Source organism: Falco punctatus, assembly GCF_963210335.1.
Source record: "Falco punctatus genome assembly, chromosome: 6".
NCBI lineage: Eukaryota > Metazoa > Chordata > Aves > Falconiformes > Falconidae > Falco > Falco punctatus.
The window spans coordinates 44,384,251-44,405,379 of NC_137585.1; the positions used below are offsets into that span (position 1 = coordinate 44,384,251).

At 42.0% G+C, this 21,129-nt stretch overlaps 1 protein-coding gene across 1 annotated transcript in view; it reads left to right on the plus strand.

Annotated features, from left to right (window-relative positions):
* Nucleotides 1-21,129, plus strand: part of PLEKHG7 (pleckstrin homology and RhoGEF domain containing G7) — a 45,028-nt gene that overhangs the window by 17,858 nt on the left and 6,041 nt on the right. Inside the window, exons 6-16 of the mRNA XM_080393329.1 lie at nucleotides 844-884; nucleotides 2,791-2,886; nucleotides 4,670-4,819; nucleotides 6,798-6,893; nucleotides 9,167-9,262; nucleotides 10,525-10,635; nucleotides 12,809-12,983; nucleotides 14,935-15,050; nucleotides 15,823-15,916; nucleotides 19,184-19,263; nucleotides 20,305-20,464. Coding sequence (XP_080249455.1) covers nucleotides 844-884; nucleotides 2,791-2,886; nucleotides 4,670-4,819; nucleotides 6,798-6,893; nucleotides 9,167-9,262; nucleotides 10,525-10,635; nucleotides 12,809-12,983; nucleotides 14,935-15,050; nucleotides 15,823-15,916; nucleotides 19,184-19,263; nucleotides 20,305-20,464 — 1,215 coding nt within the window. The remainder of the gene's footprint in view (nucleotides 1-843; nucleotides 885-2,790; nucleotides 2,887-4,669; nucleotides 4,820-6,797; nucleotides 6,894-9,166; nucleotides 9,263-10,524; nucleotides 10,636-12,808; nucleotides 12,984-14,934; nucleotides 15,051-15,822; nucleotides 15,917-19,183; nucleotides 19,264-20,304; nucleotides 20,465-21,129) is intronic.

The following is a 21,129-nucleotide window of genomic DNA, read 5'->3' on the forward strand; positions in this document are numbered from 1 at the left end:
TAGATTTGCAAACAATTTCAACAAGTATCTATTGTGGAATACAGTATAGTGTGCAGTGTGATTGCCAGAGACCAGAAGATGCTGGTGACCAGAGATTAGATTTTCTCAATAAGTCAGTCAAGGTCACAACCAGCAGTTTCATGAAAGCAAACAAGATATCCATAACTAAAATCTAAAAAGAGGGGTTTGACTGTGATTCCAAGTCACACACTGGCCTGAAGGTGGGTGCCACATTTAGAAAACTCTTCCAAATTTCTTGCTGAACAAACACAGGCATTCCTCACCTCTCACCAGTACATTCCTACATCTAGATCCCCAGCTTTCCCTGAGCCTCACTAAGGACCATAAACTACAGCCAGCACCACTGTGCTAGCTCCAAGACAGATCTGAGGCTTAGGGTTTGTAGGATTGTTTATTTACAGGAGTTTAAAATACCTGCATAGCTCCAAGATATCACTAATGAGCAGACATACCCTCATTCTTGCTTCAAAACAATTAATATCTTCAAGAATTGGCTTGAGATATGATGCATTTTCCCACATAAAGAATTGACAATCACTTACCGATCATCTGAAACAAGTGGGAGTGTTTAGCATCATCCAATATCCCAGCACAGATAGACATGACTCTTGCTGGGAGGAACCCAACAGGCTTAATGGGTTTTAAATCTGGTGCACAAACTGTCTAAACACAAGTATTAAATCTAAGCCAAGTAGAGTATAGTACCTCAGGCTTCATAAAAAAACCAAAACAACAACAAAAAGCGCCACCACCAACATATAAATAAGTTTTCTTTCTAACTATTTGTTCTTTTACTGATAACACTTTTGTTTCACCCATTAGAATCCAAAAAGCCAAGATGGCCATTTGCCGAAAGAGGAATTGTGAGTATTTCACCACTTTTTTTTTTTTTTTTTTTTCACTGACCTTGCTTTCTCCCATAACTAACCTGGGTAAAAATAGTTTCTTTACTGCCCTTGGAGAAAGGCAGCCAGCAAGTGATCTAAACTCAGAGGTCTCAGCCCAACCTGGGACTGCTTGGACATTAATCTGCAATTAAGATAAGGTGGCTGCAGTACAGCCACCAGTGCCACTGCACATCCACAACACAGTCAGTGCTGCTGCTCTCCATCCCCATGGGTAGTGGGAGGAGAGGTGCCCTTGGCATCGGGAGGGTAGAGCAGTGCAGGCAATGCAGAAGCTCTCATTCAAGGTGTTCAGAGGTGGCAGCAGGTCCAGCGCAGCTCCCTGGGGTAAGAGAGCACAAGGTGGTTCGGTTGCATCGTTGCTCTGCCCACAGTGTATCCTGTATTTTCTGCATGCACCTTCATGCCTAGGCTCTGGAGTATCTGCCTAATTCCCACTCATGTGGAAGTGATCTAGGCTATCAGAGTAGCTTTTTAGATGCTTTTTTAGGCTTTTCCTGTCCTCATAAGCACCCTCACACTCACCAGTGACAGCATACACACCAACACACTTCAGTTAATTTCCTTGTCTAACACATCTTGTCTTTTCCAGTTATGAAAATTTTCACTTACTATGGCATCCGAATTTCCTGAGTGTTGTTCATCATTCAAAAAATCGTTTACAAGTGTCAATAGCTTTACACCCCTAAACACATAACTGTGAACAGTCCCTTCCTAATATATTTTTGCATTTTGTCTTCTAAATCTTGACTATCAAAGAAGAGTTTCTGCAAGTGAAACCAATGCAAGTACTCAGATTAGCACGAGCGAGTTCCCACTTCATTCAATACCATTTCTATAGCATTTGAAAGAGCATAGCCTAAAACTGAAAACTTTATATTCAGCAAAATATTTTAAACTTGCAAAAAAATGCATTTGATATTTAGCCAAAAATTATTTCTGAGACTATTAAATACCATAAAATTTAATTTATGAAGGATCATTTGCTGGTGTATTTGTTAAGTGTGTGTATACATAATTGCATTATTGTTTCTGCTCCATTTCAAGCTATGTTTCAAAATTAAGAGTTGAGCTTAAACCCTGAATTTCAAATACTATAATCAAACACATATTTCAAAATTGGCTTGAAATCAGTGCCTAAAGTTCAGACAATAGAAATCCATGTAATACAAGTATACTGTTCCAGAAAGCAGATAAAACTTAGGCAAACACCTTATAAGTCTATGCTTACAGCACTAAATTAGAGTTCATAAATATTGGTTAAATTTTTTACATGGCACTGTCAGCCTGAAAAACAAAGCCAAACCAAAAGCAATTGTTTTTATTTCATGATCCCTCACACAGACAAACTCCTCCTGCTCTTTGAGTTCTCTAAAAGCTCATTTTATAGACACTACTCTGCAACTGACCAAAGGAGTTTTTTCAACATGTAGCTCAAGTTAAAAAAATGTTAAATAAATAAATAATCACACAAGCTTTGTATACCTATGGCAGGGGGATGATTTCAGCTATGAGTTTGTTGTCCCCTACTTCTGACAGTGCTGAAGGAAGCAAAATATTTTATTGTTTCTGAGAGTAGCCCATTGCCTGTTGCCATACCAACGATTTGCCCTGCCAAAGACTTCAGCATTACATAAATAAGACCTTACACACCCATACCTAAGCCACCTAACACACCCCACCCATAGCTACTAACAGACCTCCCATCACTCCCTCATCTCTGTGTAGGAGAGCCTGGAAATACAAGGAAATCACTCCTGTTAAGGGCAAACTCCTTACAGATCAGAGCAAGGTTATTAAGCTGTGTAAACTTCTTAACGGTCTTTAAAACAGTGTATGAATCAGGTTTTTTGTCATTCAACAGGCTAAAGACAAGCAGAAGCAAGTGTCTGATCTGGAAAACTGTCTGTCAACCTTTAAGTTCATAGACTGCAGCACATATGAATTTTTCTGCTTTAAGGTATTAAAATACTCAGTGTACTATAGCAATGATACTTAAAGATGAGAATAAAAATTTTGTGTTCTTTTTAAATTACCATTTTTCACTACATTAATCTGGAGATGAGAACATCCTGTAAAATTAATGCATAAGCATAAGGTGTATTTGTATTTTTTTTGTTTGAAATGGAGGAGCAAAACAGAAACTGTGAGCATCACAGAAGCTTACCAAGGCCGTCACAACCCCCCGGATTTTGCTAGGCCTCCAGACTGCCCTAGATCAGGGAGGTACCACCTTCAGAAAAAAGACATCAGGACAACACTCTCAGCAATGCCTGCAGATCTGGGAAATTCTGCAGAATCTGCCTTGCAGCTTGGACACCAAGCTGACCATGAGCCAGCAGTGTGCCCTGGTGGCCAAGGAGGCCAATGGGACCCTGGGGGGCATTGGGGGGACTGTGGCCAGCAGGTCGAGGGAGGTTGTCCTCCCCCTCTGCTCTGCCCTGGTGAGGCTGCACCTGGAGTGCTGTGTCCAGTTCTGGGCTCCCCAGTTCAAGGGAGACAGGGAACTACTGGGAGGGTCCAGTGAAGGGCTACCAAGATGATGAGCATCTCCCTGATGAGGAAAGGCTGAGAGAGCTGGGCCTGTTTAGCCTGGAGACATGACTGAGAGGGGATCTTACCAATGCCTACAAATGTCTTAAGGGTGAGTGTCAGGGGGATGGGGCCAGGCTCTTTTCAGTGGTGCCCAGCGACAGGACAAGGGGCAATGGGCACAAACTGAAACACAGGAAGCTCCTTCCGAATATGAGGAAGAACTTTACTTTGAGGGTGTCAGAGCACTGGGACAGGCTGCCCAGAGAGGCTGTGGGGTCTCCTTCTCTGGGGACATTCCAAACCTTCCTGGACGTGACTCTGTGCAACCTGCTGCAGGTGAACCTGCTTTAGCAGGGGGCTGGACTAGATGATCTCCATAGATCCCTCCCAATCCTGACCATTCTGTGATTTAGGGAATGAAACCGCAGCATCACAGAGATGCCAAGTTGGACTTGGTCACCCCCACTGCTGCCTTAGGGGTGCATTCGGAGATGGCCACATAGAGGTCACTGCCAGAGTTCAGCCGCAGAAATCCCACCAGAGCCTGTCTGCCACAAGGCTTCTGGCCTCCAGGCCCCCTAGTCACAGAAACACCAAGCTTGGGCTACCAGGATAGTATTCAGATAACTCAGATCTAACGCCATCCCCTTTGCAAAGCAAGCCTTCTGCTTCTCACGGCAGGCTGTTATATGCAGTTCCACATAGACTTGGTTGTTGGGGACTCCTGTCCGTGCTTAACTTATATGTGAATGTCTGACTTTGGAGCAGTTCAGTAAGGTGAGAGTGGCCACCTTAGGACTAAACAAAACCAGTACCTATGAAGACCCAGACCTTTGGTACATTTTCCAGATGGTATTTTACCATCTAGAAAATAGGAACCTATCATCCATCCCTGCTTTCTAGCGGCAGCAGCACAACAGATTAAATTCTTTAGCATTTGCAAGCTGCCCGCTATTTTTTGATACAGGATTCTACACAGATTATCATACTGTGTTACTTTCAAACTCAGAGTGTTTATATTATAAATATTTTGGAGGAAAATGTCAGCTTTTTAAGTCTTTTTAAAAGAATCTTCAAGCTTTCAGAAGAAGAATCACTAATACTGGCAGTTGGGCTTTTACGTGAGCAAATAGATCATAGACTCTTTTCATAAGGTCTGAAGCAGTTAGTGCAATCGCCGGTCGTTTTCTTTCTTCTTTGATCAATAGACTAAATCCTGGCATGAATTTATAAAGGCACAAAAGACTGAGCAGGAAGATGTCGACAGCCGGATAGAAGTGAAAAAAGAAGCAGCAGTGTGGGAACTTTTCACAAGTGAATGCACTTACTTTCTGGATCATTTGCTGGTTCTCAAGATGGTAACTTCAGATTTTATTTCTCAAAAATAATGAAACAGTATTTGCCCTGCTGTCAGCATGGCAGGCATTAAGCTACCTATAACCTCTCATTGGGTGCCTACAGGGGAATGACTGAAGGGGACGTTTTTTCTTCCATCTCGCCTGCTCATTCTGTTTCCACAGTTCCCTTTGTTTTTTATCTTCTTGATGGAATCTCTTTTAGACATCACTTTCTGCAAATACCATCTGATTGCAGATTCTTGCAGTAGTTTCAGCTGATTTTCCACTGTTCCTCTCACTAACACTGAACTGAAGCCATTCTCCAATTGACTATACTGGGTATTTCTCTACTGCTAGTCTGTAACTCAATACTCTTCATTTAACTTCATATTGAGCTGTGGTTAGATTATCTTGATTAGAGTGTGAAAGCCTCAGAATTCAGCAGACCTGTGGTTTTAGTATTACAAGAAAACAAGCAAACTAAAAAAAAATCCTCTCCCAAAAACTCCAAATTGCCTCCATAATGGTGAATTTGAAGAGCTTTGAAATATGGACAAGAATATTACAAAGTCAGAAGAATATATGCACTGTTTGCATCCATCACACATCAAAAGTTAGTGTACCCATTTAAAAGGATGGAAAATTCCTTATATATCTTCCTATAATTTTTCTCTTATTCCACAGACAATTTCTGTTTTCTTATTAGTCAAAGGAAAAAGATAGTGAAAAATTTTCCATGTTGCTGAAAAGTTAGCCTAGGCAGTGCAAGAAGTATGGGAAAGTAAGGGGAATAACTAGAGAAGCAGGCTGAATTCCTCCTAGGTGAGGCAGAACAGGAAGGGAGAGGAAAGGGGATGACAGGACCAGCTATTGGTCCAAGGCAGGATGGAAGTATCCTTCCTTTCATGCACTTTGTTCAGAGACCTGAGAAGACTAAAAACAGGTGAATCCTGTGAAGGATAACAGAAAACATGCAGGCCCCTTAGTGAGTCTGATGTAGGAACTTACAGACAAGCCTTAGCCAGCCCTGCATGACCCATAAATGATAAACCTTTCAATCCATGCCAGCTTCCCAAATTCTCCTGCCAAAGAAAGAACCCATTGAATTTGGGTAGCCAGTTTTACAGATACCTGCTAATCTAAGTGCTTGCCAGTATAGAAATATCCCACTGATTTTAATGAATCTTCACAGGGAACTTTAAGACCACCATAAATCCCCTTTAAGCTCTCAGGCCAACTGCCTGTGGCAACCAAAGAATTACACAAGACTAAGCAAACACCGTCACTAGCTCTTCAGTCTTGGTACCTGGGTGATGGGTTTTTCCATTAATGCTTTTCACACATATACAAAAAATTCTACTCTGCATCTACATTTTTTAAGCCTGTTTCAGATTTACGTCAGATTCAGCACAGCTCCAAGATCACCATCAGAGCTTAAATAATGTAAAAACTTAACCAACCAATAAACACACATACAGTTAGTAAAATAATCCAAAGAGATAAAAAAAACCTTCATGAGCCCTCTACTTACACTATTCCAACAATATATTTTTTCCATAGTAACTCTAAACAACTTTTACGGCAGCATGGGGTAGGAAGGAAAGCATTCAGAAAGGTCACAGAAATATGTAACTATGACTCTGATGTTATTAATTCCTTCACACAGATCTGCAGGGGGCTCAGCTGCCCCTCTTCTGCCAGAGGGCACAGCAGAGGCACAGCTGCCTCTGTAGCAACCTCAAAGACACCCCAGAGACATCACTCATATCCCTCCTCCTCACACAAAGCCCAATATTTAGCCTTCAGGCAGGTCAGGAGAAGTTTCTCAGAGTATTGTCTTCTGCCCTCCCCAAATCAAATGACCATTTCATGACAATTATAGTGCAAACTTGTTCTTTTTTTTTTTTTTTTTTTTTTGGGGGGGGGCGGCGCGGCAGAGAAAAAAAGACAGTCACAAATAGAAAATAACATGGATTTGCTTTTTGCTTTGTTTTTAAAGATATTTATGAACACTCTAAAATACCTCCAGAATAATGAATTTCTCTTAGATGTGGATTTGTGGAGACTTTTTGCAAACTTAGAGGAGTTAAACAAGGTAAGTAAAAAAATAAAAGTCTTACTGAGATCAGAAATCAACTAACTCACTAAAAGGAGAGGAGAAACCATTCATAAAGCCTCTGTTCAGATTCAATGCTTACATTTGGAACTTAGTTCAGATAATTAGTCCTTCCTTTATTTCTATTTCGTATATCAGTGGGGGTCAAATTTCCTCAGTGCAAATTATTTTCATGTGCCTCCAGCAAAAGATAAACAGGCATTTGCACAGGGAGGAGAGTTCATTTGGCAGTTGTTTCTAAAGTAAGCATGAGTCTGAGACTAATTCAAATAAACAGCATCCTTTTAAAACAATTTATGAAGATAAACTCTGCACAATCCTTACAACAAAACAGTAAGAATAGCAAAACAACTACAATAACAAGTTTCATTTCACAAACAGATGTGCACCAAGACTTTGCTATCTATTATGCCACTCCAGTAGAGCAAGTTGAAATAAAACAGTGACCACCCCTCTCCAGCTAAGGTTTCCCTTGGTGTGGGTGGAAGGATATCTCCCACACAGGCTGCATGTTCTGTGTTCATGTGCTATTCACCCTCCAGCTTCCAGGAGAGAGACCACGAGGCTTGGCTGCGAAGTGCTCCAGCTCTTTGCTGCTTGTTGTCGGTGGCCAGTTGCTGGGAGATCATTTTCAACTCCCGAAAATAAAGGAACCCATAAGTCCAAAACAGCTTTTACATAATTTTAGAAGCAAAACAGTAATTTTTATTAGCTTGAGAGGTCTCTTACAGGACACTTCAGCCTTCATAGCAAAGTGAATTTTGGAAGGAGCTCTTCAGGTGCATATGTTGAATGACTGATCACAATCACACCACATGCTCTAAACCAGTTACTTGCTCCAAGTTCTTTCACTTAATGTAATTCCCTTGCCTTAACAGATAACATTTCCCATTTTAGCCAAAACAAGAAAAGCAGGAAAACTCTTCAGAGTAGGGGCAATTAGCCAGAGCTCAAATACATGAACAAGTCACCTCTGCTCAGGGGCTGACCTCACACCAAGTGAGATGCTGCCAGTGACCACCCGAGCAGGTTTGGAGATAGAAAGAAAGAGATTTTTAGCTGATGTGTTTCACCTTGCACTGGCTGAGGGCTAAGACCATGCATGCAGCCAGCTACCAGAGTTCAGTTGATGTGTTGTTGCTGATTGCTTTGGTCTTGTTCAAAGAAGTGAGTAGGGTATACTGCTGTGTGCCATTTAGTGATCACTAAAGCTCTGAGCTCGGCTAGAGCGCGGTCATGTCTTCCAAGATTTATCTTTAATACATTTTCTGTTTTGTTTTCTAATTTTGTTGTCCTCATTAATGAGAATGGTAAATAATCATCCATTATGCATACTTCTATATAAAATAGTGATCAAACTTAGGGGAAAGTAGTGGCTGTCAATACCTGTAATGCCTTTTTTTCATACATTTTACAGCATGTCTTTCTTCCTGACAGCAGGCTGAATCCATTAAAAAAATGCATACTGTAAAAGGTGTAAAATGCACCCTTGCCCAACAGAAAGAATAGGCATTATCCTATTAGCAACTCTGCCCCCATAAATACACCAAAGTAGTGTGTGTAGCTACAACAGCAGTTCATAGCAGTATCACAGAGAGTGATGTTCCCTTCTGGCCTAAAATTTGGCCAAAAGCTGAGCCTGGCAACAAATCTGTGTGGAAATAGTGTATTCAGAAGGTAAGTGTGGGCTCAAGAGGAGGCTTTCACACACATCTGGGCACCCTTGAATCCAGTGCAAACATATAAAGCTATTTTATGGGGCATACATGACTTGTTATAGTATTTTATAGAAATTTCCCTCATCTCCAGTAACATGAAATAAACTCAGATTATGAAAGATGGTATCTTCTTCAAATGACCATTAAGAATTCCTTAATTTTCACAGCTCTGTCATACACAATCAGTGTTTTCCAGTAGATACCATTCATCCATCGTGATTTTTCATGTCAATTCATGTTAAATACAGCTTCTATACTAAGTTTAAATGGAATAACTAATCTTGTTTCAAAGCTTTTGTCAGATGGCATTATCATGATTTAAATGGGTATTTGTATAGATTTGCTTTAGCTTCCGACTAATCAAAGCACTCCAGGCGTAATTCTGAAGCTAATTCTGGCAATGTAGGGGAGATAAGTATAGGCATCCCATTAGGTTTGGAGCCTCTGAAGAGACCAGGGATGGGAAATAAAGTTGTTTTAAACTTAAATTCAGAAGATCACTGATGCTAATATTTTTTTTCCACCCTTACTTAGATAAGTCTCAGTTTTCTGAAAACCTTTTTTGAAACTGTGAAGGAGCATGTCAGCACATCAGACTTTCCTATGGATTTCAGGTCCATACTCAGAAAGGTAATGTAATTAGAAGTATTCTCGCTATCAGCAGGTCCTTGCAGCAGACCATTTATCATAGCATGCAGGTGCTTTAGAGCAATCAAGTCAGTCAAGGACCCACCATCTACCACAGGCAGTTTGGTCTCAGCCTTGAGTACCTCCTGCCAGTGGGATATTTTTCTTTTATTTCATTGGCATGTTTGAGGTGGTTGTGGAAAGAATTTTCTTTTCTGGAGAAGAGTAGCTCAAACCCTGAGGAGACTTTTCCACTGGCAGAGGTGAGATTCTGGCTCTATGGAAGATGTTACCCTGAGACCAGACCCCAGCCCCATCACTGGATGTTCCCTACCTCCTTCCACTCCATCACAGAGAACCTTCCTTTACTCCATGTACCAGACACACAAGTGTATTTAGATGCTTAATTAAGAGCTCAAGGGGACTGAAATACCTCTTATACTTGGGCCTGTGCCTCTCAAGTAAGAGAGAGGCACAAACACAATTGTCCTGCTGCTAAGCACTGCCCTGCAACCCTTTCGGGCAGCCTGCGTGGTAAACAAGGCAGCTGCTGAAAAAGCAGTCTCCAGGGACTCTGTTTCCTGCACAACTTCCCAAGGACTGAAAAGCTGGAAATATTAATACGGATAGAAAAATCAATCCGTGGAACTGAACTTTCCCTAGTAGTAGAGGCCACTAGAAAACTGCTGGGAAAATACTAAAACAGACCCTACCTCAGGGTTAGGATTTTAAAAAGGGAAAGGGAGCCGAGAGCTTGGCTTCTCACCCCCATTACCTCTGACTTCAGGCATTCTAATCAATAACATTTGTGTGAGACAGACAAAATCTCAGACAAAACTGAGTTCTGTCATGGATGGCATTCAACATTTCTAAGAGCTGTCTAATGTACTTGGATATAAAGTGACATGCTATATGAGGCCATGTAAAGCTGTTGCATATATAGTGAGTTTTATCTTCAGCTTCTACATTAATTTCATGTCTCCTATTTCTAATGAGAACAAAGTCTAAGAATGCCTCACACATCTGCAGAGCTGTTAGAACTGTTCCCATGCATAACTTGAGCACTGTTGGTTTTTTACTACTTTACCACTTTTACTACTTTTTAACTTGCCCTTTACTTTTTTAACTGCCCCTTTCCCTCTTCCCCTATTTTCCTAAGTACATGGAAATCTCAGGTAAAATGCACATTACAAAACTAAAACTGTTGTTCCTACCTTTGTCATGACATTTTTCTTTCTTGATAAGTTTCCAAGTCTTTTCTGCAGTTTTTCCAGGGTGACCTCTGCCAGACACACCAGATTTATTGCCTTAATTATACCTCCGCTGTCTTCTACTTGGAAAACCTGAGGCAGAGAGAAGTTGGCATCTACCTGAAAGTAAAGTGATGGTGGTGGTGGTGGTTGTGGTGGTGGTGGTAGTGTCTTCAGACAGCCTTATGCCAGGATTCTAACACCAGACTAGGGAAGTTCATTGGAAGCAAACCTGTGTAGACAGCATTTTACACAGATTTTTTGAACTGCAGAGGGTATCATAAATACGAAGTCACCCTTCTGAGTGTATGTTCCCCTGCACATGAAAGTCCATACCTGTAATATAGAAAAGGCAGGAGGAGGAAGCCAAAAGGGAACTGCAAAGGCTGCATTCTTGCAGGCGGGAAATACATATTGCTGTTGTCTCACTTCTAGCCTCTATCATTCAGATATTTTCACATGTAATCCCTTGACTTGGTGGCCTCCACCCTAAAAAAAAAATGAAATGGTTACAGAAAAGAAGAAACAAAAATCAAGCTACACTGTAAAATCTCTTTTAGGTGTTTTGCTTTGATATGTCCTGCATATCAGCTTGGTTTAGATGCTGGGTGGGAACACGGTATATAGGGTATTACGTGCTTTAGCAGATGAAAGGACTCACATTCTCTAAGTACAAAAAAGTCCCCAACTTCTATGCTATGCCATATCAGCAAGGGCACAAAAACCTCAATGCTGGAGAAGCATATGATGGCTTCCTTCTGCTTAAGGAAAGGTGTATGTGATACAAGCCAAAACAAGGGGAATAGAAATCCAGGAGCATGTCAGTGCCTTTACGTGTCTTAGGAGCCTGCAGTGAGGCAGCAGGGTCGGTTTTGGCTGAGCCCTGGCAAGAAAACCGGGCTGCTCTCCTAGCTCACAGTATTTGCTGACCCACATACCTGCAGGAAGGAGGCAACATCCTGGATAGGACAGCAAGCAACCCCTCTGCAAGGCAGCAGTTTAGCTCTTCTAACAGGTTTTGCTTAACCATAAAGAAAAGGTAGTGCTTGTTATCTAAACGCTACCAGTAAGTGAGCATTTGCCTCCCTCTAAGGCTGGAAAGAGCTATCAGTGATGTCTTCATGAAATTACAGCACTAGGGTAGGTTCAACAATGCATCTGTCTGAAGCAACAGCTACAGCCAATGCAGCAGTGGGGCTCCCAGGGAGAGGGCTGTGCTCTTTCTGACTTATTAGCAGACCAACATGTCCTGTACATACTTAAGACTGATCTTCAACATTACAGGCTTAAAAAAGAGAATCCTGAAGAAGTGGGGTTTTCTCAAAGGTAGCCTAAAACTGGGAGTACATCTCTTTGTAGCAAACTCTTCAGCTTTTAGGGCCTGGCAGGGTTAACATTGCTTGCTCCCACGCCTAGGAAAAAGTTCCCAAGTGGGAAGAAGTAGGTGACCCTAAAGCGGGCCTTAAATGTTACTCAGGTTTTCCTGATTAATTTAAAATAGCCAATAAATAAGAGCACTACTTGATCTGCTAGTATGGCCACAGTACTTGAAATAGGAAGCAGTAAAGTTAATCTGGAGGAGTAATGCAATTCCCCCTGTAGAGAGCTGTCCTGATTTGGGCTTAGAGACTTAATTTTCTTCCTCGTAGCTGAATAAGTGTTCTGTTTTGGGTTTAGGATGAGAATATTCTTGATAACCCACTGATGTATTAGCTGCTTCTAAGCAGTGTTTACACTAAGTTAAGGATTTTTCAGCTTCTTACACCACTCCACCCCACCAGTGAGTAGGCTGGGGGGCACAAGAGGCTGGGAGAAGACACAGCCAGGACAGCTGATCCAAACCAGCCATACCATATGATGCCATACTCGGTATATAAACTGGGGGGAAAGCTGGCTGGGGACAGCTGCTCAGGAACTGGCTGGGCATCAGGCGGTAAGCAATTGCATTGTGCATCGCTTGTTTTATGTATTCTAATTATATTATTACTATTATTAGTATTATTATCCCTTCTGTTTCTTTTGTATTAAACTGTCCTTGTCTCAGCCCATGAATTTTACTTTTTTATTTGTAATTCTCTTCCTCCATCCCACTGGGCGAGGGGGCAGTGAGCAAGCGGCTGTGTGGTGTTTAGCTACCTGCTAGGTTCAACCACAAGAGCCTTTAGCTGCCCCTGCTGTCACTGTATGAAAAGTTCATCCTTGATCAGTCCCTGCCTCGTTACAGTCAGCTGAAGATGCAGAAAACTGTTTGCTACCTCCCTGCCAGGGAGCAAGCTGAGGTTTTCCTTGTCTTTAGCAGTGGTGTGAACAAAATGAACAGTGCAAGAGGCTGCATCTGCCAGAGCTGCTGGTTGCTCCTTTGCATCGACTGATGCGCTACCCCCTCCTCCTTAACAACATCTGGAGAAGGAGCACTGACGAAACAGAGAAAGGCTTTATCCAGTCACTTAAAGAGAAAGTGGAAAAGTCAATACGTAAGTTGCTAAGGTTAAATGTCAAGTGTGCAATTAACAATTAGCAAGTTATGTGGCCTTTCTGTGCACATCCCTTTCAGTGTGAATTGGTCAGGTCTCCCTGCGGAGATGCAATGAGGACATGCATGTCTTTCAGCAATCCTGAGCCCTTCCTCATTCTGTAGAAGACGATTGGTGCCACTCTTATGCTGTCAAAGTCTCTCTGAGCAAGGTCACAGGACTCCCAAATCAGTGAGTCATTTGTGTTTGCTCAGAATCATCTGCCATGACATGCAAACAATTAAGAGCAGATCACAAATTGGAACAAATCAAGAACTCAAACAAAGAAATCTTTGACTTGAATTTATGTCTAGGGAGGATTTGTTGGGACTAATCCTTAAGAGGATAAAATCACAAGGGGAATATTAGGTCCGTGACCTTTCACTAAATGACAGGGTCCTACCATATAACATACTGAAGAGCTATCTCAGCTACAGATTTTCTTTAGCTATTGTGGGGAAAAAAAGGGGGTTGGTGCAGGACTATTCTTAGGATTTTTTCCTGCATTTTGTTTTAAGTAAATAATTTATTATTTTTAAATAATTTATTAATTCAGTCTTGTTCAGGAAGCTATAAATGGATCTCTGTAAGTGTCTTATGGTAATATAGTACATCAGCAGATAAGTTTATTCCCCAAAGGCCTCATGCAGCCCCCACTGAAATCAAAGACAAGACAGTGCCTCAGCAAAACACTTATCCTGCCAGCCTTGGCAGGGAGAGGTCCCAGGCAGTGCTTCATCCTCACCAGCAGCACACCAGGGCCTTGACCCACACAGCATGGTGGCTCACTCTCTGCTGCCATCCCTTTCCCCATCCTGGAGGCTGAAGGCTTGAACATCTTCTTGGGAGATGAGGCAGAAAAAGAGTTAATGTCTTGCAGAGACAGACAAATCTGGGGCTCCTTCTTCTTGGGTAAATACTCCAATGACAGAATTACTACCTGAAAGAGGGACTCTGCTTCTTTCTCTTCTTGCCAAGCCTTATGAGGAGTCTAGCCTAATGGCCACACAAGGAGCACACCTTTCAGCACAGAGCAGCTCCTGTAGGAAAAGAATACGGTTTTGTCACTAGTCTGGAGACTTCTGCTGAGAGGACAGCAGTTTTAGGTATGGCCCCAAAGACCACGGGATATCTGGGGAATATTACTGGCAAACAAAGAAGTCCTTCCAGAGTTTAGATACCTGTGGGCCAAGAAAACCAAAGATAGAGGGGTCACCCGTGTTTATTCACAGACACCTGACAAAGACCGCCTTCATTTTTTGATCAGTGAATCACTGACAGAAGGAAGAGTTGCAGCCCCCCCCCCCCCCCCCTTCTGGGGGATGGGTGCGTGTGTCTGAAACCATTATCTGCAATATCACTCAAACCTTGGAAATAAAGTTGCATGTTAAAGTTTTCCCTATAGTGGCCCTGAATTGGCAAAGACTTAGTCCCCATTTTTCACAATTTGAGGTGCTCCCTTCCCAGTTAAATACTTCAGTCACTTCTGGCACCACTTCCCTTGAAATTAATTCTCATTAATTCAAAGTCTTTTGATCAGGCTGTATATAATGAAAACTGTTTTTCTCTCATTACCCCAAACAGTTTAGAAAGGCAGGATTTTTTTAAAAGGACTTTTAAAGATTACAGTTTAACTGAGTTTAATTTGATGCCTCCTGTTCCCCAGTCAGATTAGTAAATACAACCTTTTTCATTTAGCAGTGAACTTAAGCATGTTTGAATGCATGGTTTGAAATGCTGGCTCTGCTGATCTAAGAAAAGTTCAGGCAGTTTTTACAATGAGGCCAAGGTTTTATCTGGAGCTTCACATGTGGGGCGCTTTGGCTTCCACTAGATAAAATCAGTATTCAGCATCTTCTAGAAAGAGGATTTTTGCCAGCCTTGGCAGTAACTGATGTTTCACATATTTCAGGGAATCTGGAAGGTAAAGTCAAGTGGTTGGACAACTTTCAGAAGTTCAGGCAGCTGCAAGAGATCATAATTTGGCCTCTGATCTGGGATCGTGACAAGAGATTTTTTGTCCCAGAGGTAAGCAGTTTTTTAAAGGGCATTTTTCCTTGAGGAAGGTTTAGTTTCCTATCTGTTTTTATAGCATGGTCTCAAATTGGCTGGTTGTCTATATTCTAGTTACTGGGGATGGCTCTGCTCTAAGAGGAGCAGCTGCAGCCCGAGCACTGCAAACACTGTAGCTGAACATGCAGGCTGTGCACAGTGCCTTGGATGGGCTGCTCTCAGCTAACATCCAAGAGAGTAAGATTGTGTGATCCAGGAGGACTCTCCAGTGTTTGCTTTTAGGGGGCAGAATTAAATGGGATAGATGTAAGTATTACTACCTTTTTCATAAGGATATGAAGTAAAATTATTTCCCTCTTTCACTCCTCAAGCTGAGCCAAAGAAATTTCTGTTTAAATAGCATTACAAAAAACTACACAGCATACCTAGGAACAGGTGCACCTTTCTGCTGTGCTTACCCCCTTACCCATACAGACAGACTTTAAGCAGCATTATGGTAACATCACCAAGTGGGTCTCACCTCAAAGATTATGCCTGTTCATGTGCAGGGTTGCAAAAACCATTAAACTCACTCTGAAAAAAAACCAACCCAACCTAACATTTCAAAAGTGTAAACACATTTAATCAAGGGAACTGCTAAAGAAACAACCCTGCTGTTGTTAGCTGTGTGATGTATTTAGCCTGAGATAAGAGCACACATGCTCAGTTTGTTTAACTCCCAGTTCATCATCAGATACACAAGATTCCCCATTTTCTCTCTCTCTCTCTCTCTCTCTTTTGGGTCAAGTGTTTGAAGCAAAGCTTAAGAGAAAACAGCAGTGAAAACGTTCTGTCTTCAGTGAACAGACTTCTCCTTCACGAAGGGAGGCTAACACTAGCAGGTAATGTCCCTAAATGTCCTGGTATCAGGAGTTAGATTAACAAAACCATATTTTGTTATGGCAGGTCCAGAATGAACCTCTGCAGCAGTCTTTAGGCAGGTGCAGGAAAGAAAAAGCAAATGTACAGCTTGTCAGACAGCCTGAGAAACAGCCAAAAGGATGAGTAATATGAATGATTGTTTATTGTCACATGTGGGTATTCAGTCTGCCAGGTGCTGAAGAAGTCAGCATGGCTGGCCAACGCCTGCCACTCAAAGGGAGCATTTTACTGTCACATTCAAGGTGGCCATAGGAAAACAGTAAGTTTAGACTTTCCTACACAAGGTGCCCCATGTGCCCAGGAACCAATACCAACACACCTCACCCCTCTGGCACTACATTCACTATGTGTTTCATTGAAAATTACTGAAAAGTCCAGAGGTTTTTCCTATTTTTATTTCATACATCATGTTTGCTAAGACTGCTGTTTTGATGGATACCTTGGAACAAGAAGGTGTTATCCTACCAGGTGGATTCCCTTTTATGAACAGCGCACTCACACAACATGCCATTAACTCCACAGATAGCACAGCGGTCCCACATGAGCATGTTGATTTCTTTTTACAACGCTGCTCACAGCTGTCTATCACCCTGGCAGAGTGGAGACTCACGTCTCCAGGCACACAGGCATCATTTTGTAGCAGGGTACAGGTTGCTTGCTGGGGAGCTGCTGCAAAATCTCTACCTGTACAGGAGAGGAGGATTTGCTCCTTGCATGAGCAGGAAGCAGAGCCTGGGCAGTTTGGAGAAGGCCACCATCTGAAAGGATGCTGGAAGCCACATGCCACGGTAGCTGCAGGGCTGTAAAATGGTTTGACAGAAATGAGCACAGCCCATGTCTTACATGTCCTTCACCACCTCCTCAGGAGCAGAGGTGAAGACAATGAGCATGCAACACTTTCTGTCTCCCAACACCATTATAACTGTTATAAAGGGAGTAGAAAAAGGGATATGGTCTGTTTTTCGGTGGTTTTGTTTTCCTTTCCACATGAGAAGAATTATGGTAGCAAAGGAGAAGGCACATCAGGGACACAGAGAGCAGAAGAAAAGATTGCTGTTGGTGTTTAGGTGATGGCGGGCAGAGGAGAAAACAAAACTCTCTCTTGATGAGACATCAGCCGCCAATGCAGGAAGTAATGGTGGCCATCACCTGATACTTCTTTCTGCAACACATAATTAGAAAATGGAGAAGGAGGTATGAGCACAACTCTTTACCCACCAAGACAGCTGGCTGCCTGCAATCTGCAATATAAGAGAGCCTGACATTTGGCCACTTGTCTGAATGAAATATCTTTCGAGACAAAAAGGGAATCAAAAATCAAATATAAACCTACACAACAGAAAGAAGCATGTCCTAAAGTCACTGCTGTGAACAGACTCACAGATTTGGTGTTGATTCTTGTTTGAATGAAACTGAGATCACCAAGACCACAGTTGCATTTTTTTTTGTAAACCTGTAATTGAGAATGAGCATCTGAAAGAAGAGGGTTTGTTCAGATGTAGGAAGAGAAGACTCGGGGAAGGAATTACTGTTGCCCTCAACTGTCTAATGGCTGGTTTAAGGCAGATGGAGCTAAAGGTATCTTGGAGTTGTACAGAGAAAGGATGAGACATAACAATGCAAATTCCAGCACAGGGTATTCCCCCATTAGGCATTTTGAAAAACTTGCTAACAATTAGGGTGGTCAAATATTGGTACAGGGGACCAAAGAGGCTGCAGGGTCTCCTTTCTTGGATATATTCAAAACTTGACTGAACAACCTGCTCTAGTTTGGCCTGCTTGGAGTGATGGATTGGTTGGACCAGAGACCTCCAGAGGTTCCTTCCAATTGATACTGTTCAATGACTCTGTAAACATGATATATATCAAAGAAACAGAAATGTTTGTCCACAGCAGTAGACAGAATTCACAACAAATAATTCTTTCCTCTATAACACCCACAAAAGCCTACTGCTGTACAAGAGATGCTGTGGAGAACCCTCTATGAAGTTTTTGACTTCATAAAAACTTATAGAAAGGTAGTCTTTATAAGATGTCTAATACACATTAACTTGCTTGTTTGTGGTCTTCTGGCACATAAGAAGGTCCTCAATGGTTGTTTCTTTATTCTTTGTGCAGATCGACAGAATTTTAATTTTCAGTAGTTACCGATGTTTTGTGCGACATTAATAACACAAGTTTTCAAACCAAACCTTTCAGAACCAAACACCCAAGAAAGTGTTTAGGATCCTGCAAGATTTCCTGGAAACAATAGTTCTGACCAATCCCATCTGCTATGAAAAGTAGCTGGGCATTTCATACCTACTTTCCATGCCCAGAGATGTCCTATTGGTACAGAGTAGCTGGAGGAAAAATTATGAAGGATAAAGCCTGCATCAGAGAAAGGAGGTGATTCTGGAAATTAAATAGGACAGCAAGTTGGGACCAAAAAGGAGAATGAAAGACAGATTAATGGGAAGGGATAGAAGGAGCCATAAAGAGGTCAAAGAACCAAACTCTGCAAATCCAATAGAGTCCAGGTTTCCTGCAGGAAGTTGCTTTAAAAAATATTCTTGTTTTTGTTAAATTTCTCCCTATTATTATTATTCTAATAATACCTGAGTTCTCAACACGGTTTGGAGATCAACCTGAAAGACTTTGAAGCATTCTTACAGTTGTTATATTCCTCACATCCCCATGACCTCTAAGCTAGGAAGAAAAGATAAGCCAACACTGTTTTGTGTAGCTTTTGACAGGCTTTTGTGATGTTACCAATTAATATTTCATTAACTTTCTAAGTCTGTGAAGAGGGCAGCATACCAGTATTTAAAGGCACCAGGAAAAGTTGGCACTTCCCTGCTTCTTTATCTCTGCGATTTTCAGAAGGTTCACTATTCACCAGTTAGGATTTGCAAATTTATAGCATGTTGATTATTGTATTTTTAGGTACTCCAGGTGATCCAGGTCACTTTTTCCTGGCAGGCAATTAGTTGCTTTTTCATGATGAGATAGCTGCTACAGGGTACAAGTATTAGTAGCCAAAATCATCGAGAGACACAATTTTTTAAGTGTTGCATTTGAGAGTTCAGACTAGGGGATGAGTAGTTGTGTACTATGTTGGAAACAATGCTGCTTTGTTAAAAGTATTTTCTAAGATACAGTAATTCATGGATGTGCCTTATCTTAGAAGTAGCAATTCCTTAAAATAATCACACCATAAAATTGACTTTTTTTGTTTTCCTCCTCAGAAAGCACAAGACTCCTTGATGTCTACCTCTTCTTGTTCAATGATTTCCTATTAATTACCAAAATTAAACATAACAAAAAGGTAATAATGGATAGAGATATACATGGCTGCAGTTGTTATGTTTTTTAGCTTGGTAAATATTTTCATCATACTTTGGAAGACTGGTCTAACGATAAAAATACAAGATGACCAATTGGCATGAAGGTTGGGTGATACTTTCTTATGCTAATAGCAAACCGTAACACTGATTCAAAACCCAGCTTCTAGGCTCAGCAGTGTTATAGGAACACTATAACAGTATAATTCACATTGTAAGACCATATATTTTCCTGGTGTTGTTCTGATGTGCTGGATTCCTAAAGCTCAGAAAAGTTCCAAGAACATAAGAAGTTTTCTAATGCACTGGATGACCTGAAATTCCTAAAGCTTCAGTGTAGGTGTGTATCTAGCTAATTAAGTTTACGTAGCTGATGCAAGTTAAGGCTAAGTGGACCTGTGCTAAATCTCAAGAAGTTTGTGTCTTATTTAAAGACTTCTTGGTTGTTTTTTTTTTTTAAAGAAGTGGATGTTCTACTTTTGTAGGAGATGGAGAAGGCATGCAGTGAGAGGTTCTAGACCAGCAGCACCATCCCTTAGCAATGCAGGGGGGTGAAGGGAGCAGGAATTCAAGGGACCTGGTGCCCACAGGCAAGTCTCTTTGGGGGTTGCCTCACGTACATGTGCTGAAGAACCTTCTGTGAAGGGCTGCAACTCATCTGGAGCCCCAGCAATTCTGTGTTCTGCATGTAGGAAAGGGGAGATTGGGGAAACACACATCCAAAGACTGAAGAAAAAGTCCTGCTACTAAAATAAGGGGGGGGGGGGGGGGGGGAGACTTTTGAACACCTCAGGCTGTCTGTTTTCCGCTTGTGCACTTGTATTGTGTTTCTACTGTGGCTTTTCAGTATAAGGTGTGACCTTGCAGGAGAGCCCCAGGTACCGATGAGGTTTTCTGAGGTTCCTCAGGTGAATAAACTAAGTAAGTTTGATAAGAGAAAGCACATAATTTAGGACTGTTCAGTGCCTACACTTCATGAGCAGATGGCAGATAACAAGCTAACCAACTTCATTTTCTATTCCCAGAAATATGGGGGCTCAGAAACCAGCTTAATCCCTGTCTGTCCTTCCCTCACTCCTGAGCTGCAGTCCTTCATAAGAGAGGGTGGATTTTGCACAGTCCTAGACCAGCCTATCCCACTAGACAGACTGATACTGAAAAACATTGACCCCGTCCACATCACAGGTATGTGCCTGCGTGCATTTGAATGTCTCCATAAATACCACCTCAATGCACTGTGTATGTGGCAGTGTAAGGATAAGAAGCTGTTTGGCCAGCAAACCACCCCCAGATGCCTGGAGTGCAAACACCAGTGCCTCAGCACTGTTTGACTTCACATGAGAGGCACAAGCTACTAACTCAGACATTACACCCCACATCTCCCTGCCTCTAAAAGGGTGTTTCAAGTTCAAGTTCAAGTACACACTAGCCACTGTCAGATATTATCCTTTCACCCAAAGAAGGCATCAAGACTCCAACGACTTCTTTCTCACAAGCCAAGTATTTCCTTGCCCCAAGTGTCCTAACAAACCCTGTCAAACCCCTGGCCACTTTCCCAAGTGCATTTCCAATTCCATGCTAGTTATGCAGAATTTTTTTCGGTTGTCCCACTGCCCCACACCCCACTGCCCCGCTCTCCTGAGTGTCCTAGCACATGCACAGCAGCAATTCTCAAGGAGGCTGGAGAGGAGATTTATCTCCAGCCGCTGCTCTTACTCACCTCCCCACCAGTTCTTCAAGAAGGTGGAAATCACCCACCGTATGTCAATGCTTCCTTGCTTGCAGACATCCAAATGCATCGCCAGGGGAAACCACATCCAATAACTGCCTAACCCTTAGGTAAGGAGCCG